The sequence below is a fragment of the Pteronotus mesoamericanus genome, unplaced genomic scaffold (genome assembly GCF_021234165.1).
Source record: "Pteronotus mesoamericanus isolate MK-2021 breed Mesoamerican mustached bat unplaced genomic scaffold, CSHL_Meso_final scaffold_476, whole genome shotgun sequence".
Classification (NCBI taxonomy): Eukaryota; Metazoa; Chordata; class Mammalia; order Chiroptera; family Mormoopidae; genus Pteronotus; species Pteronotus mesoamericanus.
The window spans coordinates 2,486,870-2,509,075 of record NW_026555318.1 but is presented as its reverse complement, the minus strand read 5'-3'; the positions used below and the strand labels follow the sequence as shown (position 1 = coordinate 2,509,075).

Here is a 22,206-nt window from a genome sequence, read left to right as displayed (position 1 = left end):
AGTCTTTCCTGCAGATAGCAAGCTCAGGGTACCCTTAGGAAGGACCACAAAAGTTCTAGATCCTGCTGAGGAGGGCTGAAAGCCGCTGGGAGGACCGAGAACACAAGTGCTTCAAGAGTAATTAGGGATTCCTCCAAATCCTGTCCCCCCCATACCCCTCGCCCCGGCACCACAGGCCTCCTCTCAGGCAATTCTATTCTGCCAGACCTATGTGGCCCAATCAAGATGATGCTTTGGAGATTCTTTACCATTCCCCAACTCTTAGGAAGACTAGATACCTAACCTAAGCGCCAGCGCCCATTCCCGACCCCTGAAAGTGGGACCCCTGAAAGTGGGCTGGAGGCCTTGGAGGCAGAAGCGGAGGCGGAGAAGGGCGGGGCTTCAGCCCTACGCACGTCCCTCATCGCTCTCCGGGGCGGACTCAGCGGCGGAAGTGGCTCCGCCGCAAGATCCCCTTCCGCTCGGAGGCGCTGCCGGGGCAGCGGCGCAGACTGCGGCTGGGGCAGAAGATTCTGGCCTGTGGCTGACATGCAGCAGGTGGGTCCAACAGAGGTCGCCGGGACCGGGTGGTGCTACGAGGGTTGTGTCTTGCTATCGGATCCCGCCTTCTCACCTGGTGTCCGTTCTTGGTTCCGTCCGACCCTTCCCACACCCACTGCGTCCCAGGTTCCGCCCCCTTCCTCTGCTCCGCCTCGCTCTGTCACGCGCCAAATAGGGGGTCTCTGACCCTCCGCGGCCCGCCCATCCGAGAGGGCGCCGAGTCGCCCTCCTGAGCCTATCTGTTCACTGTGAGGGGACAGGCGAGGGGGGAAGGTTTCTGAGTATTACGGGCAGGAGTTGGACATGGGGAGGGGGTCATGGTTTCCTATTGATGGGGGTAAATCTACGCGTTTCGGTAGATCTGCGTCTCTTTGACATCCGGTCTCCCTCAACTTCCTTTGGAATGACTTTGTAATCGACATAAAAATGGCCCTTTAAAGAAGTTCTTAGAAGTGCATAACACCAGTGACACTCATTCCTGACATAATTGACACCTGCCCTTCTCCCATTTTTTTGGGGGGGGGGGGTGTTCCTCCGCGTCAGCATCTTCTTATTTTCTTTTTACTGCTCTAACAGTGTAAGTGTTTCACATTCTCCTCTGCTCCAGCCCCTCACTCCGTACACTGAATCTGGATGGTCTCATCTATTCCCTGGGTTTCAGCTTTACATCACTGAAATACCCTAAACGCTCCCAGCTCTACAACTTAAGCCCAGCCCCTCCCTGGAGCCCCAGATTTGGCCATCCAGCTGCCCTCCAATTGGACAGCTCCACTTCAGACGGAGCTGACCGTGTTTGAACTTGAACAGGTCTTTTCCCCCACAGACTCTCTATCCCTGCCACACCCCATCCTAGAGAAAAAACCGGGCATTGTCTTTCAGTTTCTCTTCTCCCTCAATTCCCACATCTAAGAGGAGATCTAACTTCCTTCTTTTCTCTTACCACCTTTGTTGACGTGTTTCTCACCAGATGATTGCAGATGCTTCCTGCAACTTCTGACCCTGGCTGCTTGCACTCAGACTCCGAACTGTAACTCTTGTGATCCTTTTAAAAAGGTCTCATAGTGTCACTGTCTTGCTTAAAACCCTTTGATGGCTTTCCATCGCCACCTGTGGCAAAGACTGAATTCCTAGCACAATTTATGTGATCTGAATCTCTCTGATCTGAGTCTCCTGTGTGCATCCTCAGGCGCAGTACTACTGCAGGGGCACTTTGCTATTTTGTTTCTATACCTTTGCACACACTGGCCTCTCTACCTAGAAAGGCCCTTCTCCTCTTATCTGCCAGGCTACCTTCTGCTTGTCCTTCAGCCTGCTCTACTCAGATAGCAGGGACTCAGGATCACCTTTCCCCCAACCCCCAAGGCTAAATACTGCTCTTCTCTGTCCCTGCGGCTCCTCATCCATAATAGCATAGTGGTTGAAAATGTAGGCTCCTGAATCAAGCTCTCTGGGTTCTCATACTCTTTTGTGACCTTGATGAAGTCAGTGCCTCAGTTTCCTAATTTGTAAAACAAAGATAGTCATGTGCCTACCTTACAGACTTATTGTGAAGATGAAGTGAAATAATGTATATATAGGGCTTAAAACAGTGAGCATATGAGTGCTCAATAAATAAATGTTATCTATTCTTGTTTATATAAGAACAATATAGAGCAGTGGTTATAACTTTTAATTTCATGAGGTGCTTAAGGACAGTTGATGTGGTTTCCTTATTCTGTCCCAGAGTCTTAAAGCCTGGCTTTTTGTCAGTAAGTAAAATGCTGTGGTGGAGGGCACTGGGGGCAGGATCTGGATTTACTGAGTGAGGATTTAAGAGTGAAAAAGACCCAGACCTGACGTCTGCTCAGTAAATGAATTTGGAAATGGGGAAATGTTACATGACAAACATTAATTCTAGAGAAATGTGTACAGAACCCGAGGGGGAGAAAGGCCAAGGGTGGCTTCCCAGAACTACTGACAATTAACGAGGGAGCCTTAGCACAAGAAGATGAGTTTACCAGAGGGAGGTGGACTTAGAGAATGGAGAGTTGGCTTCCCTGGACTGAGCTTTTGTCGGGGGCGGGCGGTGGGGAGGCGTGCTGAGGTGGGCAGGAGGGCAGAGGCGGCCTCCTCTGCTGAGACTGGGGATTCCTTTCCTCACTTGGCCATGAGGAAGTGCCCGTTGGGTTAAGAGCCTGCAGGGACCATGTCCTGCAGTGGTCGAGAGGCCTGGTATCAGGTGTTTGGGGACAAGTCCCCTTGGGTAGGTCCAGCCTGTGGGCTGAGTGTGTGCAGAGGCTGGGCATTTGCTCACGCTGTTTGCCTGCCTGGAATGCTCATCCTGCTTGCCTCCAGGGGTAGATGCACAGAATCTTCAAGGCCTAAGTCAGACCGGCTCCTCCTCCACATGGCTTTCCTAACCTTGTGTACTCCATCCTGGGTTAGATGCTTCTTCTCTGGGAACCCACAGTCCTTTTTGTTCATTCCTCCCTGAAAGCGGTGATCACAACGTAGCACCGTTTATTATTTATCTGTCAGCCTCCCTTACCAGACCGGGAGCTGCTGAGTGTCCCCAGGGACTAGCACAGTGTTTGGTACGTTGTAGGCTCTGTCATGTGTGCTGCATTGAATTGAGCTCTCTTCTAGGGGAGGGAGTTAATATGAGAGGGGACCCAAAGGAAAACAGGAATTATCTACCAGAGGGCAGGCCCCTTGCAATACAGGCTTCCTCTGCTAGGTGAGTGTTCCAGAAACCCATCTGTATCTGTGTACCAGCGGATGTTGTTGTGAGAGGCTGCGTTCAGCTTTAGTGAATTATCTTGAAGACTTTTTCAACACATTTGTGCGTTTCATGATGGGTGATTTACGAGTGCACCTGCTCACACTGCGCTGAGTGTTCAGTTTTTTACCGAAAACGGCATGACCCTGGTGCCTCACCCTCCCCATTCACCCGATCTCACCCCGAGCAACATTTTATTTTGTTTCCCTGGATGAAAAAAAGTCCTTAAAGGGAAATGTTTTGCCAATGTGGAAGAGGTGAAACCAAAAAAAAAAAAACAAAACAAACCCCAAAAAACAAAACCAAACTGCAGAAGCATTAAAAAGGCATCAAAATCAACGAGTTCAAAAACCGTTTTGAGCAGTGGGAAAAGTGTCTCAATAAGTGTTTTGTATCAAATGGAGAGCACTTTGAAGGTGATTGAAATTTAAACATGTAAGAATAAATACACAATTTTTTAATACTGTTTTTTGGGGGACCCCCTTGTAAGGGCGATGAATGGTAATGGAAAAAATACAAAATAAATTTAAAAAATAGAAATAAGTTGAGCTCTCGCACACCTTGACTTGTGCAGGTGAGACCAAAAATCCTGTACATCTGACAGCTTATACTTGTTCCACTGAGTGGCCGAGATTGTTGGCTCCATTTTACCAATGAAGAAGCTGAGATTTGGCAGGTAAGGTCAGAGTCACTTAGCACCCACCTAAGAACTGTCTCCTGACTGCAGGTCTATCACTGTGTCCTGAAACTGCCTCAGAGTCCTAGCCTCGAAAGGGACAGGCGCTACATCAGTGGGATAAGGGTCAAGGAGACCATTGCATCTGACCGATTGTGTATTCCAGTTGCGAACTTTTTCTGGCTGGGAAGTGGCTGATCCTGGCTTTTGTCGCATCAGGGCTGGTGCTGGGAGGACTCTGAGCTGAATCCCCTTTAACTCCGCAGGGGACCTTCCCTTGAGTGGGCTGATAGGACTGAGGTCTTTCCAGGAAGATGACTGGCCCTTTCCAGACTGGCCCTTTCCAGACTGACCTTGAGAATTTGATTTCATTGGCCCCAGGTTTTACTCAGCAGCACTGAGGTGTGGCCCTGACTCACCAGCCCCTGAGGAGGGCCGGGGTCATAAAATCACAGAGCTGGGGGCATCGTGACATTTAACGGAGCCTGGCATGTGGAGAGGGGAAGAGGGCTGAGCGTGTCTCAGTTTGTTAGGGTTTTCCAGTAACTGCACTGTCAGAGCCTCCCGGGCTGGCGGGGGGAGGGTACCGTGATGAATATAGTTTCTGTTTTGGCTTGACTCTTCTCTTCCTATTTCCCCAGAAGGAAGGGAGAAATGGAGCCTGGCTTCGGCTCTGCAGTCTCATTTGTGACTGCTGCCGTGTCTTCTCTTTGAACTCTGACTTGTCCAGGAAACTTCCCAAACCCTCTGCGAGTGGGGCAGGGTAGGGCCAGCCAGCCAGCTGATGGCACGGGCCACTGGGCCTGGAATTACAGGAGAGCCTAACATGTGCCTCCCTAGGTCAGCTCCCTGAGGCCAGAGCCCGTCCTTCCGTCCTGCAGCACGGATGGCCCCCTCAGTGTGGGCAAAGGGCTGCGTACTGGACGTGCTTAGCGTAGGGCCCTGCTTCTAACACGGTACCCGTGGCCCCTAATAGTAGCAATGGCTACTGTTAATTAGGCATAGGCGCTTTGTGTGTTATTTCTAGTCCTTTTAATAGCTCTGGGAAGTGGGCGCTGTACTACCCCACTTTATAGATGAGGAGACTGAGGTTCAGAGAGTGGTTTGGCCAAGGGCACACAGCTTGCTAAGGAATGGCCTTGGGTTTTTGACCCACATCCTTTCCCCCATTCCAAGGTGGGTATTATGGATCCATAGATCAGTAATCTTACTGGACTTGTACCATGGCCAGACATTGTGACCTGGGGCAGCCTCAAGGGCTTGAGAAGAGATGGCTCTGAGGCTCAAGCCTGTGTGTAAGAGAGATGCTGAGTCAGAGCCCTAAGAGCTTGGGTTGGGGAAGCTGGGAGGACGAGGGAGAATTTTGCCCTGAAGGTGACCTTTGAACTGCCCTCTTCAGTCAGAATTAACCCCCAGGGGGAGTATAGGCGCAGAAGTAAGACCAGCTCTGTGGTGTCCTGGGAGCAGTTAGTGGTCAGGAAAGTATTGGGGGAGGGGTATTACCGCCCATAGCAAGAAAGGAGTGCTGGAGTCTGCTGAATTTTTCCTCCTCGACCTTTGTTTTCCAAGGAGTTGAATTCACCTCCACTCCTCTCCTTGCAAGTCCAGGCTCAGGGAAGGGGAGAGGAGCAGCCACCCTGCCTGAGGGCACTCAGGAAACCAGCTCCCCTCGCCAGCTGGTGGAGGGGGTGTCTGGACGCTAGGCTGGGCGACACCACCAGAGCTCAGGCTCCAGCTCCAGGGGAAGTGGTCTGGACCTGGCAGGGAGTGAGCGTGCACGTGTGCCAGCAGGAAAGGGTGTAAGTAGCCCTTCAGCTCATTTCCTGAATGTCACAGTGAGCCCGGTACCGTTCTGGGACCTGGGCACGCAGCAGCGGGCAGAGCCCTGGGACTTCCTGCTTTCATGAAGTTTGCATTCCAGGGGGAGGAAGGAGGCAGTAAGCATAGGCCGCTAAACACGTATGCCTGGGGTGGTAAGTGCTGTGGAGAGAGAATAAGCAGGGTGAGTGGGTGAAGGGTGGGGCTAAACAGGGAGTTCAGGGAAGGCCTCTCCAAGGGGACATTTATGTAGAGACCAGAATGGGGGGAGGGAACATTGCAGAGTCCTGGGGGAGAAGCTCTAGACAGAGGACAGTAGATACAAGGCCCCTGGGGTGGGGGCCTGCTTGACGTGTCCAAGGAACCGGGAGGAACTCATGTGGCTGCAGCAGAAGGTTCAAAGGGCAGAGGAGGCTTGGAGGCCAGGGGGCACACTTTGGCCATTACTCTGGGTGAGCTGTAAGCCATTGGAGGTCTGGGGCATGGGGGAGCTGTGGTCTGACCTTTCCCAGATTTCTCTGGTTGCCGTGTTGAGAATAGAGGTAGGACAAGGGCAGGAGGTAGGAAGCTGGAGCAGGTGAGAGATGAGGCCCCAGGCGGGTGGGGGGAGGTGGCGGTGGTGAGCGGTGGGAAGATGCTGGCCAGATTTTGAAAGAAGAGCCAATAGGATTTGCTGATGGTTGGGGTGTAGAAGATAGGACCCTGGGCTCTTCACCGGCCCTGGCTGGGTTGCTGTTAACCTCTTTGGGGTCTTTTAACACCCGCTCCCTGGCCGGCAGAGGCTCTGGCGGCAGCAGCCACATCTGGGTTTGGGCGTCCCTGTCCAGCACAGAGAGAAGCCCGCGTACCTCTGGGGTCAGCTCTGCCTCATCCTGGCTGGGAGCGGGGCCAGTCTCATCCGTCCCCTGCTCATCGCCACAGCTCCCATGGCGGGATACGGCGAGTAAAGGAGTGGGTGTCTGCAGGGCGCCACGCAGGCCACCGCCAGCTGGGTTTGTGTCTTCTGTGCTGGCCTATCTGGATGGTCCGCAGGCCCGTCTGGTTGCTTCTGCTCCCTCCCTGAACCAGCGCCCTCTCCGGCTGGCCCGCGGCAGGGCAGGGCCAAGGCCAACCTCTCCCACACTCAGAGCTGCTGCCCGTCTGTGGATTCACCATTAACCTGGACACTCACGGGGCAGCTTGACCCAGAACAGCTCCAGCCTGGCCTGAGCAATCTCACAGAGACAGTCAGAGCTCAAGACTATGTCTTCCCCTAGAGAAGAGGCAAGGTGTCATGCTAGCTACCCCTTACTCAGCGATCATTCTGGCTCAGGGGCTGTTCTAGGCCACTGCGTTTAAGTCATCAGTCCTTGCAATACCTATAAGGAGTAAGTGCTGTTGTCATCCCCAGTTTACGGGGGAGAAAACCGGGGCACAGGAAAGTCAGTAACTAGTAAGATGGGAATCCAGGGTTTGAACGTTCAGGCTTGGAGTCTAGTTTTTCCTTGGCATTGCTGATCCTCCTGGTTTGTGCTGAGTTAGGGCCTCGACTGAGAAGCTCCTGAGGCAGCTTGGAGATGCAGAGCAGGGAGGTGTTGAGGGCCTGTGTCCAGCAGAAGGTTTGAAGAAACCATACTGCCCAGCATGTGGATTATTTCTGGATATAAATGAGACTTGTTCCCCTACCCCAGGGTCACAGAACACAGCTCTGTAACATTGGAGCGGGAATCTGCACATTTTGGCCCAAGCCTTTGGAGGAAGCTGGGAGGTGCAAAGGGCGAGGGGGCTCAGAGGTGGCAGCGGTGTCTATTGACTGCTTACTCTAGTGCCAGGCACTGTTCTGTGCACTTCCCGGGCGTTGCCATCTCCTCTGATGCCCTAGGCAGCCCAGAATTGAGACAGGTCTCCCCAGCTCCCTGACGTAGCCTCTGAGGCTCGCACAGTGAGTAGAGGCATTGTTCAAATTGCTGACTTGCCTTGGCCAGAATACTGACCAGTATTCTGCAGGCAACTGGGGTGTTGAGCTACAGAGAGATGGCTGGAGCCTCTGGCCTAGGGTATGACTGAGGTCTGGCAAGGACCCCTTCTGTACCCCTGCCACTGAGGAACTGTGGCAGTCGGAACCGGGGAGCAAGTGGGGGGTTAGGGGGGGCGGGAGCTTGGACCTTTAGCAGGGCCAGGCCCCAGCGATCACAGGTCAGTCCTGGCACCCTCCCTGGGGGCCTGTGCAGGGAGCCAGGACACCCCCCTCCTGCCCCCACCTGCTGCATGGGAATTCGCCTTTGCCTGGAGCTGGAATACCCTGGCCCTTTTACATAGAGATGAGGGAACCTGGACTGAAGGCTCAGAGAGCTTGCTCTGGGCCACCCGGCTGATGAATCATAGAGCTTAGGTTTTAACGAAGGCCTTTTGGGGGGATTTTATTCCATGTCACTGTAGTCTAATAAGTCCCCCACCCCCGCAACACACAAACACACAATTTCCCTCTAACCTAAGAGGCCCTGCCAGCTGCATGTTCTCAAAGCACCTGCCATACCGATGTCAGCTGTAGTACGGCGCAATTGGTGCTACCTTTTTTATCAGGGTAACATATACATTGACCATTTTAACCATTTTTAGATGTGCAGTTCCATGGCATTAAATACAGCGGGTCCTCAAACATTGTTTGGTTCAATATCGTTTCATTATAATGTTGCTCTAGGAACTTAACTCTTGTTTATGTCAATTAGCCTGTGGTAAAATTAGTTTCATTATGCACAGTTTTGCTTAAAGTCACAGAACCTGTCAAGGACGTTAAGTGGGAACTTACTGTATTTTATTGTTGCCTTTATTTAATGCAACTGAAGAAACCAAATCTCAGAGTGGTGATACTTGCCCCAGATCACACAGCTAGTTAAGGGTTGGCTGAGATTTGAGCCCTGGTTTCAGAGTCCAGTTCTCTTTCCAGGATATGAGCTGCCTGATGTTTGCTGGGAATCCCTGAGCCCACCCAAAGCCCCTGCTGCACCTGGTCAGAGTCGAGGCTCCCGGGGGCGCCGGGAGAGGGTGTAGGCCCTTTGCTGAGCTTTCCCCCGTGCCCAGAGACCAGGCTTGCCTCTTCCTCCCGCTCCTCTTTCCCTCCCAGCCTATGATGACAAAACCTCCAGCTTCCTCCCTTCCTCCTTCCTCCAATCCCTAAGCTTTAGCAGCTTAGCTTCTGCAAACCAGTCTGCAGCCAACCCAGGCGGACCCCTTCACACCACATGTGCTGTTCCCCTCCCAGCGCCTCTGAAGGCACTTGGGAGGGGCTGTGGCTGCAGACTGGGGCCAGCAGGAGGCTCTGTTCCCCGGGGCAGGCCAGCAGGAGGCTGGAGACAGCTGATGCCCTGCTGTCTCCAGCCTCACAGCACCCAAGCTTGCCTTCCCCTCATCAGGGGGATGGGCGTGGTGGCTTGGGGCCAGGCCTAGCTGTTTGCTGCACTGCCACCTTCTGCCCTCAAAGGCCAGGGCCGCAGAACAAATGCTTTGGGAACTGCTAAGGGCAGTTCCAGGCCAAGAGGGTTTTCACCTCTTAGACCAACAGGTGGTCTGAGGGAGCCCAAAGGCCTTTGGAAGTCATCTGAGTGAGCGTCCCAAGGAGGTGCCTCAGGGGTGACCCCAGAGTTTACAGAAAGTCTGACCAGCGGGGCTCTCTGTGACCACCTTCTGGGGCAGGACCCATAACAATCCTTTTTTTATCTGTTTTATATGTAGAGGTTACAGGTAAGGTTTTGTTTTATTTATTTATTTATTTTTACAGTTTCTCTTTCTTAAAAAAAAGAGGGTTTTAAAAAAGCATGGATTTTTTTCCTTGGTGAGGAGGACTTGCTTAAAGTTACCCAAGATTAGCGACTGCCCCAAGACTGGGGCTCCGGTCTTAACTCCTGATCGGCACTCATCCTACCACAAGCTTTTGCTTATCTGGACTCTGAGCTGCTCTCATGGGGGAGGGAGCTGTAGAAACTGCCCCCCTCAGCCCGATGCTGGCCAGGTACCCCCGGCCCTGCGTTTGGCTCCCACACGCCCTTGAGCCTGCGGATCCTGGGCTTCCTAGCACCTCTGCTCCCGGCCCCGATCTGTGTCTCTCGCTTCATCAGGGACGTCTGGGTGTGTGAGTGTCAGAGCTGTTGCCACTCAGAGTGTGTCTCACACCTGAGCTGCTGCCACCCAAGTCCTGTCCCCAGGGAGAGAGGGAGAGAGCCAGTGGGAAAGACAGACGCATGGAGCAGAATGGGAGTAGGGAAGCCATCGAGCCCTGCAGTGGAACAGGGAAGCAGGAGAGAGAGACAGGGTGAAGGCAGATAGAGAAGACAAGGAGAGAAACACCGGGGAAACTGGAGAAGGGGGAAGAGAGACCGGTCTGATGGTGGTGGAGAAAAAGACTTACAGATGAAAGATGGGGAGGGACACTCAGAGGAGGCGACAGCATGTAGGCAAGGAGAGGGGGACAAAGACACTTACAAAGAAAAGAGAAAGGTGGTTTGTGAGGCAGACAGGAAAGGGGAGAGATGGAGACAGGGCTGGCAGAAGACAGGAGGGCTATTAGAGACAAGGAAATGTCACCTGCCCTTGAGCTGTGGCCCTGTCACAGTGAGCGATGCGCGGAGCGTGCCGTCTGGCGCCAGGTTCAGCTGATAGATGTTGGGGGGTCCCGTTGCCAGCGGCCTGTCCCATCCCTGGCTGTCTGCTCCAGAGCTGGGCTCACCCCTCCTTCAATACTCTCCAGATGAGCTTATTGTGGGGACCCCCGGAGTGTGGCCTGGGGGGAGGGGTGGCCTTGGACCGGTGCCTCTGTTGGGAACGGTCACTGGGGCCTGTGCAGAGGCAGAGGCCTGCATGAGCTGGCTGCTCAGAACTGCCTGCTGGCCGCAGACCAGGGGCGTGTTTGGAACCTAGTAGGTTGAAGGGGCTGTGGCGGGTAGTTGGTCTAGCAAAGGTTTAGAGGAAACAACAAACCATAAGGGAGACTGGCTGGATCTGGCCTTCCCAGGATCAGGGGTGAACATGGAGGGCTCCCTTCCACTGGCCCCCAAGCCTGCCCCCTGGTGCTGGCTGGTGAGAAGACTCAGGGAGACTCTTAATCGTGTCCTGGAAGCTCAGGCCCCACTGCACTGGGTCCGTGTCTCTCAGGCTCTGGACCGGACCTTTCCTTCTCCCGCCCGGGGGGCAGGGCCTCTTAGGGCACCTTGTAGCAGGTTGGTGGAGCAGAGATTTTAGGCCTGGGGGCTGCGAGGGCTGTGCCCCAGAGAGGGAGTGCCCCGGGGCCCTGTTGTCTGTGGGGTTCGGAGGAATGTTAGCCTCACGGTTGCACAGGCAGTTAAGGGATAGGTAAGCCCATTCGCTTCTCTGAGCCCTGGCTGTCATATCTGTAGAACAGGAAGGACCATCCTGCCCTGTGTGGCCGTGAAGCAGGCCATGGCCACAGCGTTCTCTGGGCAGTGGAGCTCTGGGCCAGCCTTGGGCGGTGGCTGGGTCCTCTTCCCTTCAGGGTTTGTCCTGGTCCTCTCTGCTGCGCAGCACGTTGCTGAGGGCCAAGAGACCCTCTGGATCATCCATTTATTCAATAATCAATTATTAAGCACTTACCAGGTGCTAGGCATTGTGCTAGACCCTAGGACACAGCAGTGCCCCAGTCAGGGAAAGGCACATGGAGTTTGCAGAACAATAAATAAGATCATTTCAGGTAGTGATGAGTCCACTGAAGAATGTATATGCATGACACTGTGACTGGGGACAGGAGGGTGGGGGGCTCTGAGGAGAGGGCTTTTTTTTTTTTTTTTTTTTACATTTTAGAAGAAGGAAGGTGCGGGGGCGGGGGGGGAGGGAGTGGAGAGAGAGAGAAACATTGATTTGTTTTTCCACTTTTTAATGCGTTCATTGGTTGCTTCTTCTATGTGCCCTGACTGGGAATGGAACCTGCAACCTTGGTGTACGGATGGAATGAAGCTCTAACCACCCGAGCTACCCAGCCAGGGCGGGAGGCCTTTTCAGTTGTTATTTGAAACAGTGGGGAAGAACACTCCAGAGCAGCAGCAGCAGTGGGGAAGAACTAGGGCCAAAGTCCCCAAGGTAGGACCAGGCTGCCACATTAAGTGACCTGAAAGAAGGCCAGGGTGGCAGTGGCAGCGAGATTGGGGGTGGGGGAGGCCTCCTGAAATGTGTACCGCAGAGCCACACCCCCAGGCCTTGAGGTGGGCTCTGTTATCCTCAGGTGGGATGGGCGGGAGCCTTGGGGCGGGTGCTGTGAGCAGGGAGTGCTGGATCTAGTGGATGTTCTGAAAGGCTTCCTCTGGCTGTTGGGTGGGGAGGTGCTGGTTGTGGGGTGAGGGGGTCGGCCTGCAGACACCCGTGAGGAGCAAGTTGTGTCCAGCTGAGGGACTTGTGTCCAGCTGAGGGAGGTGGTAGTTAGGCCTCAGGAGGGGCGGTGGGAAAGGGAGCTAGAGAGAAGGGACCACGATGTCCTTCCTCTACACCCACGGTCCCGGCTGTCCCAGCACAGAGCACCGAGAGACACTGCTCTAGGAAGTCCCTCCCAGTTGCCATGGATTAGAGGGTGGGAGGGTAGGGCCGGCTACTGGGAGGGAATGTGGCTTTGTGCTTAGAAAACAAAGAACAGAGCTTGGGGCCCTCTTCTCCTGGGGGTGGGGGCCAGCAGGAGGCTGTTGACTGGACCAGAGGCTGAACCACGGGGCTGGGCTTGGCAGGAGCAGGCTGTGTCCCCAGCCACCGGGGAGGACCCCAGGGCCTGCCCAGGGTGAACTGTGGGCCCTCGGGGCTTTGCAGGGGGTGGTGAGGAAGGATGACAGAGTGAGAGGGATGCTCAAGCCCCCCAGCCTGGAAGTCAGGTCACTGGAGGGAACTTGGGCGCGGGGGGCGCGCGGGGGACTGGGGGCAGGCGTGTGTGGCAGATGCGTTTGGGAGGGAATGGGGTCCCTGGGAGCTGTGTGTGCAGCAATGAAGGAGGCTAACTGGCTTTCAGGACCCTGAGGTGCTTGAGGTGACCCAGCCACCCCGCCTCTTCCCCCAGCTGTGCCACTGAGGCCCCACCCTCCCTGCCGTGCGGCGGGGGTCACCAGGATGAAAGTGTCCGAGGATTTGGCCTGTGACTTGGAACGCAGCCTGCCAGCCGTGGCCTCCTTCAGCTCATCTCTGTCCCACAAGCAGAGCCTCTCGTCGCACTTCCTCCTGCCGCCTCCCGAGAAGCGCCAGGCCATCTCTGATGTCCGCCGCACCTTCTGTCTCTTTGTCACCTTCGACCTGCTCTTTATCTCCCTGCTCTGGATCATCGAGCTGAATGTGAGTGGGCTCAAGGCGGGGGGGGGGGGGCCACCGGCTGTGTTGGGGGGGGCGCCTGAGCCTCAGTTACTCCATCTGCCATGTGGGAGGGTAAAAGGAAGACGGAGAAGAACAGCTCAGAGGGGTTGAGTCATTTGTCAGCTTGGGGGCAGGGTTTGAACCCGCTTCTTGCTCCAGAGTTTACACTCTTGGTTTCCGTGGAGGAAGAGACCCCAACCAGCCCCGGTTGAACTGTTGAAATCTTTGTCTTCTTTCTTCCGTACAAGGCTCTCTGGCTTCATTCATTCCTTCTTTAATTCATTCACTCAGCAAACATTTTTTGAGCTGCTACTGCGTCCCAGGTGCCATGCTAAAAGCGGAGGGTACAGTGGGGAGCGAACCAGTGAGAACTCCCAGTTCTCAGTGGCTCCCAGCTCTCCCTTTCCATTTTGGATGCTCCTCCAGTGCCCCCCCAGTTTGGCCTCAGTGTAGGGTCGGCACCCCCTCTCCTGTGCAGTGCTTGGCCAGCTGGTGGCAAGGCCTGACCTCTAGGCGCTGACAGGGCAGAGCTAGACCTGACCACAGCGGCAGGAGCCGTGGCGGCAGGGCACCCCACACTCGGTCCATCCCGGCTCCTCCTTTGTATTAACTGTGACCTCAGCAAGGGACCCAGCCTTTCTGAGCCCCCTTCATTTTCCTTCTGTAAAGTGTGTCGGCGTCCTAGATGGCAGATACCCTTCCCCCAGATCTCAAGCTCGGGTGACAGGAAAACGATGACTTTGTTGATAGAAGTGAGGAGGTTAGAGAAGGGGCGGGCTTAGGGGCGAAGGGGTCAGTTTGATTCTGGACGTGTTGAGCAGGAGGGCAACTAGGGTTCTGAGGGTGAGTGTCTTACGGGCACAGAGACGAGCTGGCACCTTCCGCTAGGTAGATCCATGGCCACAGGGGACTTTAGGGACCATCTTACCAAAGAAAAAGCTGAGCCCCAGCAAGGGTGGGGCAGTTCAAAGAGCTTCCTAGGTCTCAGCATACTTCCTTTTGTGGTCCTAGTCAACATCAAAGCAAGCACTGACTTAACCCGCATCGTTCATTCCATGCATATTTTCTTGCCAGAAAAGTTGAAAATATTTCGATGATTTTACTTTTGAAATTATCTGGCTGTGTTGGCTGTGGTAGCTCAGCAGTCATTGTGCGTGCTTGGGAATTCTTGCAAAGTGAGGAACCCTAACCTCCAAATTGTTTTTATTTATTTATTTGTTTGTTTGTTATTTATTATTTAGTATTTTTAGACAGAGAGGAAGGGAGGGAGAAAGAGAGGGAGAAAAACACCAATGTGTGGTTGCCTCTCACGTACCCCCTCACTGGGGACCTGGCCTACAACCCAGGCATGTGCCCTGACTGGGAATCGAACCAGCGACCCTTTGGTTTGCAGGCTGGCACTCAATCCACTGAGCCTTACCAGCCAGGGCTGAATTGTTTTTAAATGTAATAAGAAATTTTAGAATGTTGGATTTAGCAATTAGCAGAGGTAATTTAATGTTTCACTTGGTAGACAAAGTTTTATTAATTTCAGTTTTGTAGTTTTATTTTCGTAGTTTGGAGCAGACATATTTTTAGTTCTCCCACAGACTGTGTCTCCCAGTGGCTACAAAGACCCCAGCAGGGCTATGAGGTCTTGCCGCCCGAGACCAGCAAAGCCGGGGCTGGCATGTGGCTCTCCTGAGTCCTGATGCAGCCCCTGCAGGCCGGCACCGGGCAGAGGGCGAGTTCTCTGTAAAGGGAAAAGGGGGAGCAAAGCTGTGGGGGACAGGGGCTGTTGGGGGTGGGAGGAGCTGGGGAGCCCAAGAGGAAGTGGTCTTTGGAGGAAGAGGTGGGCCTGGCTGGGGTGGGCTGTCAGGCCAGCGCATGGGGGCGTTCAACTTAGCAGGGCTCAGGATGGTCTTAAGGTTCAGGCATGTGGCTGGCATGTGCCGGGGGCTCTAGCATCAGTCGGGGGCTGTCCGGACTCCTGGCTCCTTGCCTGAGCATCAGAATCACCGGGAAGTTTTGTAAAGATTCCAGATGTTCAGCTCACCCTAAGATTCAGACTCAGTGGTCTGAACATCTTTACCTTTAACCAGCCCCCCTCCCCAAACTCAGATGATCTGCCAGAGATCAGAAGCCCGGTCCAGGTGGTCAGGAAGGGCCTTCCCCCTCAGGCTGCGGCCTGGCTCTCGGCATCCATCCAGCCTCCCTCTCTCCCCAGCCAGGGTCTCTGGGGCCCCATTGAAAGTGCGCAGGCGGCCAGGCCAGGGACAGGGGCGATGAAAAGCCTGCCCGCCCTCCATGCTGTCCTCTCCAGCAGCGTGATGGATTTTGCCCATTAAGCACAAACCTAATCAATTGATTTGCCACCTGGGGCTCCGTCTGACACCACTGCCCACCCCCAGCCCCCATCACCCCAGATGGATGGTTGACTGGCAAGATGGAGCACTGAAGTGGGAGGGAGATGCCGTCCTGTGCGGCAGGCTCCCAGCACCCTGTCTGCCCACCCGACCTGCCGGCACAGCGCCCAGCCCCTCCCCCTCACAGCCCTGAGGCCTCTGAGTGCGACCCTGCCCGCGGTCATCAGTGCTTGAGCCCTGCTTGCCTGGGCCGCTTATATCCTTAGAGGGATGTCCCAGGCCTCTGGCTGAACTCCCTTGGTGCTCCGAGACCCGCCTTGGTGGTGGCATAGCACCTACAGCCCCTCCTCCAGGTGCCACCCTGCCCCTGCCTCCTCCCTGTCCCGGGAGGCGAGGGACAGCCCAGGGGCTGGGTTCTGCCTGTAGAGCTGTTTGTGTCTTCCTCTTCCAGACCAACACGGGCATTCGGAAGAACTTGGAGCAGGAAATCATCCACTACAACTTCAAAACTTCCTTTTTTGACATCTTTGTGAGTGACCGTAGGGTCCTGGGAGCAGAGGGCACAGGGACACGACTGGCTAGACTCTCTTCTTTCTGCAACACACACTCTAACCTGATTGGGGAGACTTGGCTCCCGGCCTCAGGGAGCCCTCAGTCTTTAAAAAGGTTCCTAAATGAGGTCCCGCCTTCAGAGAGCCCCCAGTGGGAGGGGGAAGACAAAACCTGGGCCCAAGATGGTCACATCCGAAGCGTCCCCAAGAAATGCTGACTCAGCTGTTCTCTCCAAGGTGTGCATACCCACGTGGAGGAAACCTGGGGGAGCAGGACTAGAGCGGGAGGTGGGCCTTCAGCGGGGTGGGGGACACTGGCTTGCCTGTCACCCCCAGGTCCTGGCCTTCTTCCGCTTCTCAGGACTGCTCCTGGGCTATGCGGTGCTGCGGCTCCGGCACTGGTGGGTGATTGCGGTAAGATGCCACCTGCCCGCCGCTCTGGATCCCTGGCGGGGCTGGTACGAGGGATCGGATGGAGGAGGACTCACGCCCCAGCTCCCGTTTATCCTCTCTCCTTCCTCTTTTCCCCTGGGCAGATCACCACGCTAGTGTCCAGTGCCTTCCTCATTGTCAAGGTCATCCTCTCTGAGGTCAGTAGCTCAGGGTCTGGGTGATCTGGAGGGCATCTGGCCTGAGGGCTGGGCTTCCCCTCAGAAGGGACCGTTTCTCCGATTTTGGGTGGCTGGGTTGGCGGGAGGGGGTATCCTCTCCTTTGATATTCCAAGGAATCGCTTCGCTGACTTCTCCAACCTGCCCCTCTATGACCCCAAGAATAGAAGGTTCTTCCTCCAGCCTCACCTCAGTTCATCCTGCTGCAGAATTCATTCACTCATCTCAGAGCCGTGTGCCAGAGGGTCCCCAGGCTGCTAGTGCCAGGAGTGGGGTGTATGCCAGAGTCTGTAGTCCCAGGAGGGGGCTCTGCTCTGGGTTTGGGGTGACCCCCTGCTGTGGAGCTCGGCCCCCTCTCTCCATAGCTGCTCAACAAAGGGGCATTTGGCTACCTGCTCCCCATCGTCTCCTTCGTCCTTGCCTGGTTGGAGACCTGGTTCCTTGACTTCAAAGTCCTGCCCCAGGAAGCTGAGGAGGAGCGATGTGAGTGCTAGGGGTAAGGGGAGCCGTGAGGGTCGTCCCAGCCCGAAGAGGGGAGAATTTCAGGCATGAGAGCCAGTTCTGAGCCATCTTGCCAAGCTGAGCCTAAGAGTGAGCCCAGGGCAGGAGGACCCCAGGCTGCTCGACTGTCCTTGGTCTGGGACAATGGCTGCCCATGTCTGCCCTCCCAGGGTATCTTGCTGCCCAGGCCGCTGTCGCCCATGGACCCCTACTCTTCTCTGGAGCTCTATCTGAGGGCCAGTTCTATTCACCCCCAGAATCCTTTGCAGGTGAGGGCTGGTGTTCAGGGGAGCTACCTTCAGGGAGGGGCTCTGAGGAATGGGGTAGGCTGGGTCTGTTCTTTCTGTTCCTTCTATGGTCTCCCTGGGGAAAGCTGCAGCCCTCTCCCACACACACTTCCCTCCCCCACATCCTGCATTTGTATCAGAACCCCACGACCTCCCCACACTCTCTCCCCACACTCTCTCCCCACCTCTTCCCATTGTCATCTGTGTTTGTTCTCTGCAGGGTCTGACAATGAATCAGATGAAGAACTCGTTGGGAAGAAAAGCTGCTCTGCCCAGGTATTCGGCCGCCCACCCCCACCCTACCTTTGGAGTGGGCACCCCAGAGAAGGGCCAGTGCTGGGCCAGCCAGGCTGGGCAGGGGCTTCCCAGCAGAGGGTAAACCTCAGCAGCTTGAAGGCCACTCGGTGCCTTTTTGAGTGTCGACCCCACTGTCGGCCCGGCCCACTGGTCTGCCTCAGGCCTTCACAGCTTCTGGCCCCAGAGCCCCTCAGGGCCTGACTGGGACAGGCTCCCATGAGAGGCGAGTAGAATATCTAGGGAAAGAACCAGCTGCGAACGAAGTGGGGTGCAGGCCCTGGGCTCACCCCCTCCTGCCTCCCGTCCCCGGCCAGGAGCGGGAGTACATCCGTCAGGGGAAGGAGGCTACGGCTGTGGTGGACCAGATCTTGGCCCAGGAGGAGAACTGGAAATTTGAGAAGAATAATGTAAGAAACCTCTGTTCCACCTGACCCGCCCACGTGTGTTGGGCGTTTTTGCTCCCTTTTCTGAGGCCTGAGAAATAAGCCCAAGGATTACACGGGTTGGAACCGTATCCGTGTCCCAGGAGAGGGGGCTGGGCCCAGGGGTTGGCTTCTTGGCAGGAGGTCAGGATGGATTGGATGTTTCCACTGCCCCTCCTCCTTGCCCCCCGCCCCCCCACTAACCCTCCTGCCCTCATCTCCCTGCGGCTCTGCTTCCTAGGCTTAGCTTTGAAGGGGAAGCCAGGCACCTACTCTGTGTTTGGTGTTTTGTTTCATGATCAAAACAATATTATCTAAAAAGATGGCAGAGAGCTGGGAAAGGAGGGGGAGCATTCCCGTCCCTCCCTCCGGCCAGTGCGTCTGGCAGCCCTTGTGGGCAGGGACACCCGTTCCTCGTGGCTGCGGCCCCGGCCGTGCCTCTGTCTTTTAAACTTGACAGTAAAAGCCTTTCTCTCCTTGTTGCCGGACATTTGTCGGAACCACTGTTTTTTTAACAGCTGCTCCAATATCCCCAGACTCCTGGAGTTTTCTGCTCTGAGCTGTTTAAAAACCTAAAGTACCTGTCACGCATTCCTGAGCCACCAGCCCACCCCCGTGCCCTCCCCCCTCTGCCCACCTCCCTGCCATCCTTCTCTCCCTCCCACAGGAATATGGAGACACTGTGTACACCATTGAGGTTCCCTTTCATGGCAAGACGTTCATCCTGAAGGTGAGTGAGGGGAGCGGGTGTTCAGGAGTGCCCCGGAGCCTCCTGCCCCGTCAGGGACTTGGGGTGGGGGCTGGGGGGCGCACTCTGGGGGAGGGCGGCGGGCTGAGCGCCGCTGGCAGCAGCCTGCCCTCCGCCTGCCCTGCCCCAGACCTTCCTGCCCTGCCCGGCGGAGCTGGTGTACCAAGAAGTGATCCTGCAGCCTGAGAGGATGGTGCTGTGGAACAAGACAGTGACCGCCTGCCAGGTGAGCCTTGTAGCCAGGAGGCCTGGCCTGGCCATCTCTCAGGACAGGGCCCAGGGGACCTGGGTCATGTCATTGAACTCTTCTGTGCCTCAGGTTCCCCATCTGTAAAATGGGACGTTGGCACCAGTGTTTCCCAGAGAGGGCGGGGGGAATGGACAGGGCGCCTGGCCCAGGCTCCATTAGTGGGATGGCTGTTAGTACAGGGACAGTGTGGAGCAGGCTGGGCTGGGGGTTGCCTGAGGTGCTCGGTTCTCCCGGGATAGGCCGCACCTCACGTCTCCCCTGCGGCCCGCAGATCCTGCACCGAGTGGAAGACAACACTCTCATTTCCTATGACGTGTCCGCAGGGGCTGCGGGCGGCGTGGTCTCCCCAAGGTGAGTAGCCGCCACACCCTTTCTCTCAGGTGGGCCTTCTGCCCCTGTATCTTGGGCCTGGCACCCGCCGGACCTAACCCTTCCCCCTTCCAGGGACTTTGTGAATGTCCGGCGCATCGAGCGACGTAAAGACAAATACCTGTCATCAGGCATTGCCACAACCCACAGTGCCAAGCCCCCAACACACAAATATGTCAGGTGAGCCTTGCCTTGCCCACGTTCATCCCAACCAGCCCCTCCAGAGGTGGCTCTCAGGACAGGGCAGGTTACAATAGGCACAGCTGGGGACTTTCTCCTGCTCAGGCCACCTTCCTGTCCCCTGTCCCACTGGGCTTTGCCCTTCCCGGCCCCTCATCCTGCTAATGGGCTGCTCTGTGCAGTGGAGACGGGCGGAATGATGTCCCGACCCATGCCACCCACTCTGTAGGGCAGCTCCAAGGGTAGACCGGGGATAGGGTAGGGCCAGCGCCGGGTGACCCGATCAGGACACTTCGAGTCCCCTCCCCCGCTCTTCTCCCTGGCCGGCTACCTTGCCTTCTCCTGGAGCCCTTGAAGTCCTGCCAGAGGAAGAGGAGTTACACTTTTCCTGCTGCCTTTTCCAGGCACCCCGCAGTGCTCCTTCTGTCTAATCCTAGATGCCAGTACCGCAGGCGGCGTCCTCCCAGACACCACCCCTTTCCCTTCCTTGCTAGGGTTTGCAGAGAGCACTGTTCTTTGGGTAACAGCCTGGGGCTCTGGTCTCGGCCCCACCGGACTTGCTGGGTGACGGGCAAGCTGGCTTCCTCTCCAAGCGCCAACTTCCTTATCTACGGAGTGGGCCTAGGAATGCTCAGTGAAATGGCGGGCAAGTTAAATGGGTCAGGATGTCAACCACACAGCTTCCTGAGACCCGCTCCCCAGCAGTGGGGGGGGGGGGTGCTCCCTAAGAGGGCACCCCCTGCTGGAGGCCACCAGCACTGCACTGTCCCCTGAGCTGGGCAGGGGTGAAAAGTGCCTGCCCAGGCCACCCCTCACAGCTAGAGTTGACCTAGAATTTCTGGACAGAGTAGTTGAGGGCTGGGAGGGCGGGAGCTCCCTGTGGGGGGCGTGCACAGTGCGCACTAGCAGGCGTGGACTCCCTAGGGAGTGTCTGAGCATCGCAAGGTGTGGGTGGGGATGGAGAGCTGTAGCCTCTGGCACACCTCTTCTGGGCCAGCTCAGGCAGGGTAGCAGTTGCTAGACCAGCAGCCCCCTTCTCTCTTCTACCCATATCCAAGAGGGGCCAAGAATGGAGGGGGGCGAGTCAGGCTCTGAGGTCACCCCAGTGGCGCCTCTCTCCTCAGGGGAGAGAATGGTCCAGGGGGCTTCGTCGTGCTCAAGTCGGCCAGTAACCCCCGCGTCTGCACCTTTGTCTGGATCCTTAATACAGATCTCAAGGTGAGGGTGCTGAGGCTGCAGGACAGGCTCAGAGGTGGGGGAGCTCTGCCGGGTTCCCTGCTGGGGGCTCCCTGCCCGGCTCAGAGCCTCCCCTACTCTCCACCCTTTCTTACTCTCAAATTTGGGGCAGAATCTGCACGGTCTTACTGCCCCGTTACTGGAGGGCCTGTGCCCCTCGTTTCATACTTCTGACTCCAGAGGCCCCAAGGAGGGGCGCTGGCTGCCAGCCTAGCCCCTCCCGGGTCTGTTTGTGTGGCTGATGCCAAGGCCTGGGCACAGTATGTTCTTCCTGCGAAAGGTGAGGGGGAGAGGGTGGCCTGGGCTGCCTTCCAGAGCTGCACCTGCATCCTGGCCCAGAGCACGCCCTGCAGGTGCCAGTTGTTGAGGGAGGAGCCCGTGCCGAGGGCAGGCCGTCCTGGAGCTGACTCCCGCCTTCCCAGGGCCGCCTGCCCCGGTACCTCATCCACCAGAGCCTTGCAGCCACCATGTTTGAGTTTGCCTTCCACCTGCGGCAGCGCATCGGAGAACTGGGAGCCCGAGCATAATCCTGCCCCCGCGCCACCCTGCGGGCCAGGGTTCTGTCACCACAGCCACCAGAGCCAGAGACGGGGCTCAGGGGGCTGCCCACAGAGGACCTGGCCTCAAGCAGCGTGAGGAAGAAGCTTTCTCCCATGGCAGCCCCTTGGCCTCAAGCTGCCAAGCTTCGCTGTGCCTGGGAGCAGCGGCCGTGAGCAGGTGGCAGGCCCATGGACGCTGGGGCTCTCTGCTACTGAGGCGAGTGGGGCCCCTGCTGCTGGTGTTTATGTGGTGCCCCTGCCTCTCGGACGACGAGACCTGCGGTCCCCTGCCTGGCCAGGGGCAGGGTCTGGAGTGGGAGCCTCAGACTTGGTGGGCGAGGGCCAGGGCCAGGCCCTGGCCAGGACGGAGGCCGGAGCAGCCTGGTCATCAGGGTTAGGGTGCAGGAGCCCCTTCGTCTGCCCGCTCTCTCAGCACGGTCTTCGGGGATTACGTAAAGGGTCTGGGACCATTTTTCACATGTACTTGTCGGGGAGCGGGTGGCAGGTGGGGATGGTGGACGCTGGCAGTGAGCCTCTGCCTCTCCCAGCTTCTCCCCCTCCCCTCAGGGCCTCCTTGGGCACTTTTGTAATTTGAGCCGATTAATAACAAGAACTCAAAAGAAAAAAAGCAACCCCTCCAGCCTGGCCTCTTCAGGGAAGGGGAGGGGGCACCGTGCAGGTGGGGAGGGAGTAAGCCACACAGGGGCCAAAGGTGGCCAGATACGTGACACATCCTCTCACACCCTGCAGCCAGTGGGGGCTCAGATCC

At 56.4% G+C, this 22,206-nt stretch overlaps 1 protein-coding gene across 5 annotated transcripts; it reads left to right on the top strand.

Annotated features, from left to right (window-relative positions):
• The first annotated feature begins 460 nt into the window (after positions 1 to 460).
• On the top strand, positions 461 to 22,146 carry STARD3 (StAR related lipid transfer domain containing 3). 5 transcript variants are annotated; one of them, XM_054593844.1, is made up of 16 exons: positions 461 to 537; positions 3,873 to 3,974; positions 12,817 to 13,085; positions 15,900 to 15,977; positions 16,336 to 16,413; positions 16,536 to 16,589; positions 16,974 to 17,091; positions 17,280 to 17,378; positions 17,617 to 17,672; positions 18,008 to 18,100; positions 18,783 to 18,845; positions 18,994 to 19,089; positions 19,385 to 19,464; positions 19,558 to 19,662; positions 20,787 to 20,880; positions 21,321 to 22,145. In XM_054593844.1, exons 3-16 carry the CDS (start codon positions 12,867 to 12,869, stop codon positions 21,423 to 21,425), a joined length of 1,338 nt encoding a protein of 445 aa, XP_054449819.1. In that variant the 5' UTR covers positions 461 to 537; positions 3,873 to 3,974; positions 12,817 to 12,866; the 3' UTR covers positions 21,426 to 22,145. The 5 variants fall into 5 exon arrangements, with proteins under 5 accessions (XP_054449819.1, XP_054449820.1, XP_054449817.1 ...); XM_054593845.1 differs by lacking the exon at positions 3,873 to 3,974 and having other exon boundaries at positions 12,954 to 13,085; XM_054593842.1 differs by lacking the exon at positions 3,873 to 3,974.
• The last annotated feature ends 60 nt before the right edge of the window (positions 22,147 to 22,206 follow it).